At 50.6% G+C, this 14,664-nt stretch overlaps 7 protein-coding genes across 7 annotated transcripts; 6 read left to right on the forward strand and 1 right to left on the reverse strand.

Annotated features, from left to right (window-relative positions):
- Window positions 1-1,094: 1,094 nt before the first annotated feature.
- N7498_001077 (lanthionine synthetase C family protein) lies at window positions 1,095-2,886 on the reverse strand (the record flags this gene model as incomplete). The annotated part of the gene is made up of 4 exons (XM_058448140.1): window positions 1,095-1,900; window positions 1,964-1,977; window positions 2,033-2,606; window positions 2,703-2,886. The coding sequence occupies 4 exons, from the start codon at window positions 2,884-2,886 to the stop codon at window positions 1,095-1,097; spliced, it is 1,578 nt and encodes a 525-aa protein (XP_058313551.1).
- Window positions 2,887-3,683: 797 nt separating this feature from the next.
- On the forward strand, window positions 3,684-4,538 carry N7498_001078 (kinase-like protein; the record flags this gene model as incomplete). The annotated part of the gene is made up of 1 exon (XM_058448141.1): window positions 3,684-4,538. The coding sequence occupies one exon, from the start codon at window positions 3,684-3,686 to the stop codon at window positions 4,536-4,538; it is 855 nt and encodes a 284-aa protein (XP_058313552.1).
- Window positions 4,539-5,449: 911 nt separating this feature from the next.
- On the forward strand, window positions 5,450-7,061 carry N7498_001079 (putative histone acetyltransferase Spt10; the record flags this gene model as incomplete). Its single annotated transcript, XM_058448142.1, has 2 exons — window positions 5,450-5,947; window positions 5,997-7,061. The coding sequence occupies 2 exons, from the start codon at window positions 5,450-5,452 to the stop codon at window positions 7,059-7,061; spliced, it is 1,563 nt and encodes a 520-aa protein (XP_058313553.1).
- Window positions 7,062-7,362: 301 nt separating this feature from the next.
- Window positions 7,363-9,704, forward strand: N7498_001080 (chaperonin-containing T-complex subunit CCT7). Its single transcript, XM_058448143.1, has 6 exons — window positions 7,363-7,510; window positions 7,586-7,752; window positions 7,826-8,162; window positions 8,231-8,603; window positions 8,659-9,320; window positions 9,377-9,704. The coding sequence occupies exons 1-6, from the start codon at window positions 7,465-7,467 to the stop codon at window positions 9,478-9,480; spliced, it is 1,689 nt and encodes a 562-aa protein (XP_058313554.1). The 5' UTR covers window positions 7,363-7,464; the 3' UTR covers window positions 9,481-9,704.
- Window positions 9,705-10,643: 939 nt separating this feature from the next.
- N7498_001081 (caspase family protein) lies at window positions 10,644-12,051 on the forward strand (the record flags this gene model as incomplete). The annotated part of the gene is made up of 4 exons (XM_058448144.1): window positions 10,644-10,799; window positions 10,866-10,932; window positions 10,987-11,967; window positions 12,026-12,051. The coding sequence occupies 4 exons, from the start codon at window positions 10,644-10,646 to the stop codon at window positions 12,049-12,051; spliced, it is 1,230 nt and encodes a 409-aa protein (XP_058313555.1).
- A 1,218-nt stretch (window positions 12,052-13,269) lies between these two features.
- N7498_001082 (uncharacterized protein) lies at window positions 13,270-13,470 on the forward strand (the record flags this gene model as incomplete). Its single annotated transcript, XM_058448145.1, has 1 exon — window positions 13,270-13,470. The coding sequence occupies one exon, from the start codon at window positions 13,270-13,272 to the stop codon at window positions 13,468-13,470; it is 201 nt and encodes a 66-aa protein (XP_058313556.1).
- Window positions 13,471-14,067: 597 nt separating this feature from the next.
- N7498_001083 (uncharacterized protein) lies at window positions 14,068-14,600 on the forward strand (the record flags this gene model as incomplete). Its single annotated transcript, XM_058448146.1, has 2 exons — window positions 14,068-14,105; window positions 14,174-14,600. 2 exons carry the CDS (start codon window positions 14,068-14,070, stop codon window positions 14,598-14,600), a joined length of 465 nt encoding a protein of 154 aa, XP_058313557.1.
- Between the last annotated feature and the right edge of the window lie 64 nt (window positions 14,601-14,664).

Here is a 14,664-nt window from a genome sequence, read left to right on the forward strand (position 1 = left end):
TTAATTAGCCCGGGGAATAAATTGATCCAGGGCAAGCATTGTTCATTCTTACTGTACATTTTCAAAAGTATATACTCACCGACAAGTGCGGCACAGGTGCGGGACTTTTAGGTACCTCTACGCTGTCGGTCGGCGATCCGCGTCTCCTTGTGACCAAAATCCTCGGCTTGAGTGAGGCCTTGGTATACCACTTTCCAAGATCCTCAAATGAGCCTCATTGGATGCACAATATAGTTTTGGCCCGTGGTGTGAAACGGACACTGCCTTTGTTTTGCACCCACTGTGTATCACGTAATGAACTATGTCGTACATGGCAAATCAGAAGGCCAGAAATTATTACTAGCAGTAGTATTTCTAAAAGATTTATTGCACCTAGAACACAAGCTGTCGTGTCTGATTGCAGGTGGAGTGAGTCCCGACAAGTAAAGCAGAAACCCAAAGGAGAGGAGTTGACTGCGGTGACCAAGATGTTCGGGCGGATACTGGGCAAAAAAAAAAGTTCGTCAAAAAGGAGCGAAGGCGATTTGAACGCCTGACCTTTCGAGAAATTACAGAAAACTGCAATCGAAAGCTCTACCGCTGAGCTATCGCTCCTAGTTTGTGCTTATAATTCAAAAATTAAATCATTTAACATACCTGGTATCACACCGGTTTCATGGCAGCGTGAACTATGTTTTTAGGTTAACTAGGGACACCTTCCAAAAGCCATATCTTGTTTAATAGAAGTATTTATCCCTATTTGAGACTATCAAACATCAATTTGGTTCTCTCAGGTACACACTTTTAAGGGTTTTGGCCAGGCATAGTTCTGCTATGGGGCAGGGTGTCGAAACTTTTGCTGTGTCACTGGACTTGCTGTAAAGACGAAGGCTAGGAATAGCGTCACTATAATCTTAGGGGTTTAGATGAGGCGAACAAGCATATGTACGTTGGCTATGTTCGAACTGGGCGTCGCGTATATTATGTCGTAATTATACTGGAGAAAGAGATATTCTGGGACTTCTTTACTATACTTAGTCAAGCAGTGAGCAGAAATTGATGGGTCTAGTCTCCAGGTCCGCTTCTGTTGATGGAGGATGGGATATAGTTAGGATTTAGAGCAAGCCATGGACGCCGTTACCACCAATGAGCGGGAAGCCAAGGGTGCAAGAAGCCGCTTCCTGGAAGATAGGGTCTTCAGCCAAGCCGGAAAAGCTGCCACCATTTTCCTGGTAGTATTCTGAGCTGCGCAATCTCGCCTGCAGCACCGCGCAGGTATCAGTCCACGCACAGACATTACCCGCAAGGCCTTCAAATAGCGAGTATGGGTCGTCGGGCATGCGGTAGTCTCTGTCAGCGGTTGCAGGCGCGGTGTTGTACGGCCGAGTCTCGCGCGAATGCAGCATGAAAGCCAGGGCCCTCGAGAGGAAGTAATCCGGAGTGAGCTTATTGCCCAAATGACCCTCTGGGAGGTTCGACTCATGGGGTAAATGTAGATTTTCGCAGCGAGCTGAGTGTACAGCTGTTGCGTGGTACTTGAAAGTATCGTGGAGCATGAGCCAGGGCCACCCATTACCGGCAATTCCATGGCAAAGACTACCTCCCTTGGATAGGATCCCCTCTTTCCACACACGGTCGGTGGCCAAATCGATGGCCTGGTCCCACTCGGGACTCCAGTGTTTGCGTGTCAACTTCTCGTTTTTCAAGGCGGTTGCCAGGAGAATCAGGATGCCGGGGCTTCCGTGGCAAAGCTGAACAAGCTCAGTCTGTTGCCCGTAACTGAAGGGAGGAAGTGTCATTGGAAGATGACCGTTGCTGGCAATGGTGAACTTGCAGAGGGCTGTGATAGTTTCCCCGATCACGGGAAGGTGTTCTTCAAGTTCCTCAGGCCTGCATGCGAGCAGGATGGGAAGAATTCCCGCTATAGATTGAAACCATTGTTAGGAATATTGACGTTCAGTTGACTCCACACTTGATTACTCACTGATTCCATGGACACTGATACATTTATTAGTACTATATGGATATTTGTTGGACGAATTGGGTTACTCACGCTCCAAGGCAGTAGTATCCTTCCATCCAGACGTACATCAGTGGGTGAGCATCCTGGTCTCCATTTTTTTGAATGAAGTCATTCGAACCTTGTCGACCAGCGTCAATAATCACGCCGAGCAAGCCAGGGATCTTTTCCAGGACTGGGGAAAGAGCCTTCTGAGTCTCGTCACGAAATTGGCGAGCGCGGATATTCAACAAAGCCCATAGGAGCCCGGCACGACCAAACAGCATCTCGTCACCTCCCATGTTGCGGCCATCGTGAGGAACAAGAGGCCCATTCTTCAAAGCTAGGTTGGTAGCATCATCAAGGCAGGTAATATCCTCTTGCGAAATATTGGGCTTCGCATCAGTCTGCCTATCCAAATTTGCCACGGCAGAGAGAATGCGCAAAGTAACAGCGGTTACAGGTGAGAACGATCCTGCCGGGGACAATCGAGATGGTCGTAGGGCGATATCTGGGAGGCCCGCCGGAATCCTCTGAAGAGCATGCTGGAGGTAGTCTGGAGAAGGCTCACCCGCATCTGATATCACAGCTGATTGATGATTGAGGCGCAGGAAAGCAAGGGCGACTCCTATCCGGTACCGTTAGAATCAGATGTTCGCCTCGCATTGACCAGGGCAGCAGATCGGGAATGCCAGATCGCGCGATCTGGGTATAGTTTTCGTACCGGGAAAATGTTTGAACATGCCCTCGAAATTCCATTTACCAGGAATCGGGTCGCTTTTATGGATCGATTCGGCTCCATTGCGCACGGCAACACGCAGCTCTTGGAGAGACTCTGTGAGCGAATGTGTGTTGATAGTGAGAGGAGTCAAATAGTTTTCATAGAACTGAGGGCGTTCGCCTGCCATGTTGTATGCCGCAGTAGTATAGTAGTGCTCCAATAGAGCAATAACGATATTCGAATGGCGTGCTGGAGTCCAGAAGTGATTGGAACCCTCGGGGGCGGTGAAGTGCTCGAACCCCTCTAATTCAGCTGTGGCCTCAGGCAGCTGATTCTCGACATAAGTAACTAGTCAATTATATATTCGCATCTGCACGCTTTGCTAGTGTTGCGTTGAAGCGAACGAATGTCGGCGTCCTATTGGGCTCCACCGACGAGATTGGGAAGAACAGCACCGATCCCGTAGAGGGTCCTGCAGAAAAACATGTGGGGCAGATGCCGATTTGATTACCCATCAGCGCATAGTCTTTGCACGGCCATTTAGAAAGTAGTCTAAACCTAATTAGGGCTCCAAATAAGCGGCACCACCTGCGGGTTAGATTGTGTAAGGTAATTGATCGACTATTGCTAAAACTCCGTCCAGATAAGGTGGTTATTCTACGCTATAGTGATAGCAGTGTCTGTCAAGTCTATGGAACAGACCGAAACAAAAAGAAGGCGGTAGTAAACTACTCGGCTACCATGGAATAACATTCACGTACATGTAGTTCGTAACCAAATATATGGGCTACATGCAGTGAGCTCAGAAAAGTCACGTGTGTAGGTGCTGCCCTTCCCCTTTGAGAACCTCCTCTTTCTCACTGCACATATTCATCCCCATGAGACTTTCTAGACTTTCTAGACCTCTTTCTATACCAAAGGTCTCTTTTCAGTCAAGGGCGGCGGTTCTCCTGCATCAATTTTCTTTCGACGTGCATAGTCGCAATGTCATCATATCCAAAAGGCCCGGCCCCTTTGCCATCCACGACTTCGTCGAGCGCATCCAAACCATTCAACGACAAATTTCTGTATCGGTTCTCGACACTTCTAGCTGTCAAAATCCTCAGGCGTATTCGACCTCGGCACGGGAACGTTCTCATGTTGACAGACAGACTATGTGTCAAATACGGGCGTCGCGTGCATTTGTCTGAAGCATCAACAATGCGTTTCATATCACAACACACCTTAATTCCGGTGCCAAGAGTTCTATGTGCATTTACTCGTAATGGGTGGACGTACATCGTGATGGAAAGGATTAGGGGAGATATGATTGGCAGTGGCTGGGTACATCGAAGCGAGGAGTCCAAGACAAAGCTTCTTGCGCAATTGAGAGAAATGATTCGCGAATTGCGGGAGCTTAAGCCCCCGGAGACTATGAAAGTTGCTTCTGTTGATGGTGGATCGCTTTACGACTGCCGTATCCTGGGCCCATCTATGCGTTTCGGTCCCTTTGATACCACAAAAGATTTCCATCGGCATTTACGAATGGGCATGGAATTCAATTCCAAACTTGATGCTGATGTTAAGGACCTGATCAAACAACAAAGCAAGTCCTGGCCTTTGGTGTTTTCTCACGGTGATCTAAGCAGTCTCAATATCCTTGCTCGCGGTGATAAGGTCGTTGGCATTATTGATTGGGAAACGGCTGGTTGGTATCCATCATACTGGGAATATACTTCTGCCTGCCAAGTCAACCCACAAAACTCATTTTGGATCAATGAGATTGATAAATTCTTACTACCAATGCCGCAGGAGCTGGCGATGGAAAAAATCCGTCAAAAACACTTTGGAGATATTTGACTTTTCTGACACGGAGTTGAAACCAATGTCAGATGCGATGAGATGTGATATGGATTGACATCGTCCAATCTGAATCTCTATGGCCAAAAAAAAATGTGCGTTGAATCCATGTCTCCTCAGAACATATATGCAAGGCAAGAAATGCTTTCGTGGAGATCCAACTTCTCCTTTCGCGTTGCCGCCCAGTTTGTCACCTTGGCCAACGACGATGCTCACCCACTCAGCCAATTGATCCAACAGCGTGTTTCAATTAGTCACCTACTTCACTGCTATATAGCCGCCGCGTAGCCGTTCGCCCCGTACCCAATGAATTACTATCATTTTTCGTGATGCGAATTATTGAAGCGACTCCTCCTGATGCTTTTGCCCAAGAAAGTGCTCTGGCATTGCCCTAAGATGACCATTGACCATTACTAGCTATGCCGGCTTGTACCTTTTTTAAATGCTTTTTTCCAAAATAATTTCAGGAGACGGACCGGATCCTGTGTCTACAAATCATGATGGTTTTGTGCCATCTGGAGCCGAGTTTCGTCGTATATCTGGATAAACGTTACTCCGTGAAGTGGGGTGACTTCCGTCGACGCTGATTTGGAATTCATGCCTGAGGCTTCTAGATGAGTCATCAAGGACGACGGCTTCCCGACTTTGCGTTGCAGCCATTCCGGACTCGAGAATACCCACGCGGTCCTCGAAGTGCAAAAAGGCTTCTAGAACCAGTACAGAATGTCAGTGACCTGGTCCCCTGTTGCAGTCCCTATATGAAGATCCCCGAAGAGCCCTCTGTAGCCATGGCTTTCGTGGTGCTCTCTATTCCCATCTCATCGTCGTCTGGTTTTTCAAAAAAAGCAATGAAAGGTGCCCGACTAATATGGCAAGCAGTCCCGTGATCAGTGCCGCTGCACGATCCCAACATGTCTGAGGTCCATGGAGAATCTGACCACGCTGGAACGGCCCCGGAGATGGACTTTCCTCTGGTATTGGCCCCGCGGCAGGTCACTCTTCGGGATCGAGTGACTGTGGCGACGCTGGTACCTTTCACTTCGGCGGACGAGGTACCGCGGCCGCTCCTCAAGTATCTCTCCGATCAATTCAACAAAGAGATTGAAAAGGGAGATACCTATGCTATGACCGAGCCCATCCCTTTGGCGCAGTTTGGGCGGTATTGGTTCTCCAGTTTCGGTGTGGTCATGCTCCTCGGTGAGATCCAGAGCGCAGAACAGACACATACAATGGACCGAGCGGGAGCAAATTGGACTAAAATTTGTCTCGGTGGCTTCCACATACGACCCAATTACCCTGGTCGTAGTAGCCATGTTTGCAACGGCACCTTCATTGTCACAGATGCCGCTCGAAATAAGGGTGTAGGTCGTTTGATGGGTGAAGCTTATTTGGAATGGTCTCCACGACTGGTGAGTATCTTCTGATACTTTGGAACTACGACATCTAATATCTACTTAGGGATACACATACGCAGTTTTCAATCTGGTTTACGAGTCCAACGTTGCCTCCTGCCGTCTATGGGATTCTCTTGGCTTCAAGCGGATTGGAAGAGTTCCCGGTGGAGGCAGGCTCAAATCCCAGCCCGGGGAGTTTGTCGATGCAATTATCTACGGACGAGGCCTCAGCTTGGACGGCGAAGACTCCGTGTCACAGGACCGGTTTGAGAAGATTCGTTACTATTTGAAGCACTCGAAGTATCCCCGGGGTGCTGATCGAGCTGAAAAGAGTCGACTTCGCAGTGCAGCCACACATTACAAACTGATAGAAGGAGAAGATGGGGAACCGGAGAAGCTGATGCTCAAGGACAAAGAGGTGGTATCCGATCCTCAGCAGCAGTACGACATTGCGCAGGAGGTTCACCTTAAGCAACACGCCGGAATCAACAAGACCACTGCTGCCATTGCGGTCAAGTATCATTGGGTGCGAATCAAGGAAACCGTCAATCGGGTCATCCGGGACTGTCCACAGTGCAAGGAAACTCTCAAGGTGCCGCCAGTTCCAGGGATGAAGGATGACGACAAGTCCGTTTCAGTCGAGGAGCCAGACATGGCTGAAGATCCCATGGAGCAGCACTCGAACGAGAACGATGTCTCTCAAACTATGGATGAAGCGCCCGACGTGTCTCCTGGTCACAATCCTTTCATGAACCCATCAATTCCTGCCACCGCCCCTGGGACCGTACATCCCATGGCGAACTTCACACCCATGCCCCTGGACCCTCAGATCATGGCACAGCAACAGCTCCGACGCTATCAACAGCAGCAAAATGCCATGAGTGGAGTATTCCCGCCAGGACCACCCAATATGAACTTGACTAGTTTTGACGATGCGATGCGCTACCACACAGCCAACAACGCATATCAAATGATGGTTGATGATGGTTCCGACCCCTTTCGACAGGAGGTGCTGGGGCTGATGAACCCGCCTTCGCATGACCTGCCGCACGATCTGCAGCATGATGTAGAACTACTCGCTAAGTACGAGTACGGTAGTCCGTCTGAAGGGAATTACGATTTTACTTGAACTTCATGGGCCTGGCGTTGAATGATTTGATTGGTTTTCGGATACCTCTATTTCTATACGTGTATTCTTCATTAGAATTCTTCACTGGAAGGTCGAAAATGGCTATTAACACATCAACTGCATAGCCTGTGTATAGTGCCAGAATATCACTCCGCATGAAATTATTTCACTAGAGACTCGAGTTGCGTCCGTAGAGTAATTATGACCAAGGCGGTCATTATGGTGTGTTGTGTGGTCACCGCCTTGGGGCTTCGGGGGGTTTGAGGGGGGAACAGAAGCTCTGGGAAATTTTGGCGGTCGAAGATCAGCGAACCCCTCCGACTTCCCCCAAAAACAGACCTGGACCATATCCATTCTTTCGCTTCTCTATTGAAACGGTTCCAGTCTCTCTCTCGATTTCACCATGGCCTTCGCCGGCCAAACACCCACGATTGTCGTGCTGAAGGAGGGTCCGTGTTTCTCCCCGGGAGCAGTTTAGTGGGATTCACCTGGCAGTGCTAACCATTGTCACTTTCGATCCACAGGCACCGACGCTTCTCAGGGCAAGGGACAGATCATCTCCAACATCAACGCATGTGTTGCCGTGCAGTCGACCGTCAAGAGCACCCTTGGCCCGTACGGTGGTGACCTCCTGCTTGTTGACAGCAACGGCAGACAGACCATTACGAACGATGGAGCTACTGTGATGAAGGTGGGAAACTCTATGACCGTCTACGGATGATTTCATTTTGGGGACTGATTCTGACTTTTTGTGTGTTTGATAGCTCCTGGATATTGTGCACCCCGCCGCCCGCATCCTCACGGACATCGCCCGATCCCAAGATGCCGAAGTCGGTGACGGAACAACCTCGGTGGTCGTCCTCGCTGGTGAGATCCTTAAGGAGGTGCGAGACCTCGTCGAGCAGGGTGTGAGCTCGCAGACCATCATTAAGGGCCTGCGGAGAGCCAGCGCCATGGCGGTCAACAAGGTCAAGGAGATTGCAGTGGACATGATCGAGTCGTCGGAGAACGAGAACAAGAAGATTGAGACGCTGCGGCGGTTAGCCGCTACGGCCATGAACAGCAAGCTCATCAAGCGGAATTCGGACTTCTTCACAAAGAGTGAGCATTCATCGGGTTTACACGATTTATGGATTTGTGTGGGGTGACTAACGAGATCGTTTTTCTAGTGGTTGTCGATGCGGTTCTCAGCTTGGACCAGGATGACCTCAACGAGAAGTTGATCGGTGTGAAGAAGGTTACTGGTGGTGGTCTCCAGGAGTCCCTCTTCGTCAACGGTGTCGCTTTCAAGAAGACCTTCTCCTACGCCGGTTTCGAGCAGCAGCCCAAGCACTTCAAGGACCCCAAGATCGTGTGCCTGAACGTCGAACTGGAGTTGAAGAGCGAGAAGGACAACGCGGAGGTCCGCGTCGAGCAGGTCTCTGAGTACCAGGCTATCGTTGACGCGGAATGGAAGATCATTTATAACAAGCTCGAGGCCGTCTACAACACTGGTGCGAAGGTTGTGCTGAGCAAGCTGCCCATTGGTGATCTTGCTACTCAGTATGTTTCCCATTGATTGTGATTTAATTACTTGCGCTCACGATTTCACCCACAGGTACTTTGCGGACCGTGACATCTTCTGTGCCGGTCGTGTTGCATCCGACGACATGGATCGGGTGTGCCAGGCTACTGGTGCCGCTACCCAGTCGACCTGCAGTGACATCCAGGAGCGCCATCTGGGTACATGCGGCTCGTTCGAGGAGCGCCAGATTGGTGGAGAGCGCTTCAACATCTTCTCCCAGTGCCCCGGCGCTAAGACCTGCACTCTCGTCCTTCGTGGCGGTGCTGAGCAGTTTATTGCCGAGGTGGAGCGCAGTCTGCATGACGCTATTATGATCGTCAAGCGTGCCCTGCGCAACACTACCATCGTTGCCGGTGGAGGTGCCACCGAGATGGAACTGTCGAGCCACCTGCACGGCTTTGCCGACCGCAATGTACCGCACAAGCAGCAGGCCGTGGTCAAGGCCTTTGCCAAGGCTCTGGAGGTTATCCCCCGTCAGCTCTGCGACAACGCCGGCTTTGATGCCACCGACATTCTGAACCGCCTGCGCGTGGAGCACCGCAAGGGCAATGTCTGGGCCGGTGTCGACTTTGACAACGAGGGTGTCCGCGACAACATGGTTGCTTTCGTATGGGAGCCCAGCCTGGTGAAGGTCAACGCCATCCAGGCAGCCGTGGAAGCCGCTTGCCTGATCTTGAGTGTGGACGAGACGATCAGTAAGTGGTCTATCAGTATATTTTCGGGATCCCATCTGACTAACGCACTTTCACAGAGAACGAGGAGTCCGCTCAGCCTGGCGCTCCCCAGCGTGGTCTTCCCCCGGGTGCTGCGCAGCGGGCTCTCCGTGGCCGCGGCCGCGGGATGCCCCGTCGCTGATAGATGAGTTAATGCCACGACAAGATGACGGTCTACGAGACCCTACCCCCAAAAGCATCAAAAAAGGGAGGCTTCTAATGAAACGAGCCCCGCGAAGGAGAAATGGGTTCGTGCCCAGCTGTGGTCTGTGCGATATTGAACGGGGAAGAAATAGAAGAGTTGTAGACATACTTGGACTTTGATGTAGTCTCCCGAGGTACATAGGACTCTTTTCAAGTAACTGCTTCTTTTGATCGATCGTATTTGGATGTTGGTTTCCACTTTCGTAGTCAAATAGGTTGCGCGGGCCATGAATTATTTGTACGAGCGTGGTCCTTCCACTTCACTTCTTTTTTTACGCAAGCTTACCAAGGTAGACCCTAGCGACAAATACCTGGCTGGCACTAGAAAGTACGAGTCGTCATCGGCGTCACTGGGCCGCTAATGTTGGAACCCCGCTTCTATTACGGACGCATATGCACGCATCTCCGGCGTGATCTATGGGTTCGATATGTGCAACAGGGCTGGAAACGCTCTATCACGTCCGTATAAATATCGACCTAGGATGATTATGCAAAAGCCAAGGCCCAATCGACACTAGGAGCTGGGCGGGTCTTGGGGTTTCGGGCTGCAGGGGTGGACACTCGGGGCTGCCGATGGGCGCGTCGCTGCATGTCAGATATAAAGAGTGAGACGACGCAGGTTTTTGACTCCGCGGTTTCCTTCTGCTTTCTTTTGCTCACAGACTCCGCCCTAGGGATCGTCCTAGTAAGTGGCAAGTTCCGAGGTTCAGGTCGATCACAGTTCGCGTCTTTCCCTGTTCCTGCATTGCACCATTTGATTTCATTTCATTTCCCGTACTTGATTTGATATTTTTGATCTCACCACAACCTTTTGTTTACTCAACTTGCGTTCCAAGGTTGAGGCTTGGCGGCTCCCGTGCTTCCGATCTGTTTTGCGTCGGATCGCCTTCTCCACTCCCCGTATTCTGTCTCATGAGCTTTCCCTCTGTCTCGCTCTCTCTTTCTTTCTTTCTCTCCCTCAAGTGATGTCTTATTACCCGCCTTATTCGGGTGCTCCGGGGTATCCCCCGCCCCAGCAATCCTATCCCCCGCAGCAAAACCCGTATGCTTTGTCTCCTTTCAGGTTCGCGCCTCAGACTGACGAGCTCTTGTCATAGCCCGATGCATCACCAGCAACAGCCTTCCTACGGCGGCTATCCCGGCCAGTCGTACCACCTGCAGCAGCCTCAGCAACCACCGCAGAACCCCTATGGTTACAGCCATTCTCCCCAGCCGCCGCAGCCCTACGGATCCCCTGCCCCGCCTCACGGTTATAGTGTACGTTGTGATAGAAGCGCTGGAAGTAATGGCAAGATACTGATTTGTGTTGCTCATATTTAGCAGGGACCTCCGCCGCCTGGATACCAACAACCGCCCAGTGGTCCGCCGATGTACCAGAACCATCCACCAGGTTCGTATAACCACTATCGTCGCCTCGAAGACGCGCGTTGACACAGTTGCATAGCGAATTACGGTCCCCCTGGTGGTGGCCGTGGTGGCCCGGCCCCTCCGCCAACTGCCCCGGTCTCGTTCGGACATGGCGCTCCGCAGGGTTATAACTTCCAGTATTCGCGTTGTACCGGTAAGAGAAAGGCGCTGTTGATCGGTATCAACTACTTCGGCCAGAAGGGTCAGCTGCGCGGATGTATCAACGACGTTAAGAACATGTCGAGCTACCTGAACCAGAACTTCGGTTACGCGCGCGAGGACATGGTCATTTTGACCGACGACCAACAGAATCCCATGAGCCAGCCGACCAAGGCTAACATTCTCCGCGCCATGCATTGGTTGGTCAAGGATTCGCAGCCCAACGACTCGCTATTCTTCCACTACTCCGGCCACGGCGGACAAACACCAGACTTGGATGGCGACGAAGATGATGGATACGACGAGGTGATCTATCCCGTGGATTTCCGTGTTGCTGGCCACATTGTCGACGACGAGATGCACCGAATCATGGTCCAGTCGCTGCGGCCCGGCGTGCGTCTGACCGCGATCTTCGACTCCTGCCACTCTGGCTCCGCCTTGGACCTCCCCTACATCTACTCCACCTCCGGTGTGCTCAAGGAGCCCAACCTGGCCAAGGAAGCCGGCCAAGGTCTCCTCGGTGTGGTGTCGGCGTACGCGCGTGGCGACATGGGTGGCATGATGTCCACTGCCATGGGATTCATCAAAAAAGCTACCAAGGGCGACGAGGCATACGAGCGTACACTGAAGACCAAAACCAGCCCTGCAGATGTTATCATGTGGTCTGGCAGCAAGGACGATCAGACCAGTCAGGATGCCCAGATTGCCGGTCAAGCTACCGGAGCCATGTCGTGGGCCTTCATCGCTGCTCTCCGAAAGAACCCTCAGCAGAGTTACGTTCAATTGCTGAACAGCATTCGTAATGAGCTGTCATCCAAGTATACTCAAAAGCCGCAGTTGAGCTGCAGTCATCCCCTGGGTAAGTGCATTTTGGGTTAAATTTTGTCAACTCTTCCCCGCTAACTTTAGCCATGCAGACACGAACCTTCTTTATGTGATGTAAATTGCAGTTGGTAGTGATGATCTGGGAGAGGTGAATCTCCTATTTTGAGAAAGGTTGCCATTTTTTCTTTCTTGGACGTAATGAATTGCTCTCTGTATGTAATCTCATCCCTCGGTGTCCGTGATAACCCGGCTTGCACCTGTGATTTATCTTTATGAACCTGTGATTTTTTTTTTCGGGAATTATCTTTTTAGTCCGCTGTCTGCCATATCTAGGCCGCTAATGACAGCCATGGGGTTTTTTGACATCATAGTAGAGCACCAAGGTGCTTTACGTGTTTGATACCGGTATCCATTTAGGTAGACTCGATATGCCCTACCACCGAGTACGGGTGGTTGTATCATAGATGGATGGATGTTACGACTCCTATATGGTATATAGGCCCGGGATCCACGAGCTTCGTCAGCTCGTGGGTAATGATAGTCTTTTGGCTTTGTTGGCTAGCGTTTCCCGGGTGTGGTCCTAACAATGGATTTCACTTGACTATAATATACTTTCCGCTCTTCCGAAAACATGATCCCCTGCGCCTCTGCCGTCTGTCCCGTCATTCTTTCCCATAAAAGTCATCTGCATGGCAGTTCCCCTAAACACAAAACCTTACGGCTACCTCACTTGATACATTGGCTCGGCCGCAAGCGGAAAGAATTTTATGACCGGACTACAAATCATAGGCCTCCAAATCTCAAGGAGTTCTATACTAAACTCTACTCCATTTAGCTTTGGTATTCCACCGACTTAAAACCTGTTCATTTGACACGCTGAGGTTCATCCATGGGTTCTTTCCAAGGGTGCCGTAGCTTGATTATCTCCGGATCCCTAACCCTGCATGAGCCGGCGTGTATGGAAGCCAGTGATTATGTGTTTCTGGTAGCGAACTACGCTGCTACACATGTATGAGGAACATTCCTCCGTGTTATTTGGGAAGAGCCATTGGTTATTAGCTGCAGAGTGGTTGACGTGGGAGCCCCGCAAACTTGAAGTTTAAACTAACGCTCTTGCCGTACGATGAACCATAATAAATTCCCTCTATGGTGGATAAATACCTGCTTCTTTCTCGGCGTCTGATGATTTCCTGCATTCTTCAGGCTATTCAATTCTACTTGATCCAGTCAATTGACTAGTATGATCTCCCTTTTTTTCTTCTGTTTTTATCATATACTTTATGAGTTTGGGAATCCAGCAAACTAATACTTTCTCATAGCGTCTCCACTCTCTACAATGCGCTTCACTCAAGTTACTCTCATTGCCGTCTTGGCAGCCGCTGTCTTTGCGGCCCCTGTTCCCGACGAAGACCTGGATATTGGCTTGGGTGGTTTGGGTGTTGGCTTGAAGCGTGATCAAGCTACCGAAGATGGCGGCATCGGCGTCGGCGTCGGCGGTGGCGTCGGCGCGGGTGTTGATCTTCGCACGCGCGAGTAAAGTGCCAAGGACCTGCTCATTGGGCATCGGTCTTCCGTCTTCAGTGTGATCAAGCGCGACTATCACATCCGCGCTGGCGGACCTCGCTCAAGACTTCGGCGTTACAGTTTCAGGTGTTGGGGCTGTGCTTGCGATGGCTCATTTTATGATGGAATTGAGGCGTTCTTTGCAATCCAATCTTTTATATCGGTGGAGATTCTATTATTCGTTGCCCTTAATGGAGAGTGTCAATTGACAAGTCCGAAATTCTTCAGCTCGCAAAGGGCATGTTTGTCAAGCCAATTTAATTAATTCAATGAATGGCTATAATTTACCAATCGATCTACACTTCTACATGAAATTGGTTGGATGGAGTTCTTTGCACAATGGCCTCGTGTGAAGGGCTGAAAATAGAGAGTGCGGGATTCTCCGTCCCGAAAATCGTGCGTGCCGGCTAGTACCATTGACATCACATCAACCTTGGAAAATTTTTCATCGATAGAGTGTGCATTCTCATTTGCGAAGAAGCGTTGATGGGACGAACCGGTGAACCGGTGGTAGCGGTCAGTTGGAGTTGGACCTTAAATCGACCCGAACTACGGCCCCACCCGTTGACAAATGCAACCATCTGCCGGCACCGTGCTCCCCGCGTTTGGGTATTCTCCCCATTTCGACCTTCGCGGGAAAATCAATGACGAGTGTCGTAGATCTGGAGTAACGGTAGCGCAAAGCTACTGATCGGTACTGGGAGATATATCTTTGCGGGTCGCTGGGAGCCGATCCTTACCATTTCCTCTGTCTTAAAAATCATTTTCTACGAGATATTTCTCCCCGAGCCCTTCGCCAAGTACGTTAAACCAATTAACCTTGGTGGAGAACCGACTAATTCACATTATCCACAGATCGCCGTTATGCGTTTCTCTCTCGTCGCCGTCTTGTTGGCTGCCGCCGCCACCGCAATTCCCATGCCTAAAGACAACCTTGACATTGGTGCGCTGCTTGACGGCAGGCGTAATGAGATCTCGGACTTGATGCACGGTGTCGCTGATTTTCTCAAAAATGTCAAGCGTGATGAGACATCGGATCTTGAGAGCGAGGCCGATGCCGCTTTCCGCGAGATGGAGACTGCACTCGAGCCCTTGAACCTATAAATGCTTCCATTGATTCGTCCCAAGCCAGATAGACAGGTGAGAAAACACTACGTCTTGGTGCTTA

The sequence above is a fragment of the Penicillium cinerascens genome, assembly GCF_028974065.1.
Source record: "Penicillium cinerascens strain IBT 15544 chromosome Unknown contig_16_segment0_segment0, whole genome shotgun sequence".
NCBI lineage: Eukaryota > Fungi > Ascomycota > Eurotiomycetes > Eurotiales > Aspergillaceae > Penicillium > Penicillium cinerascens.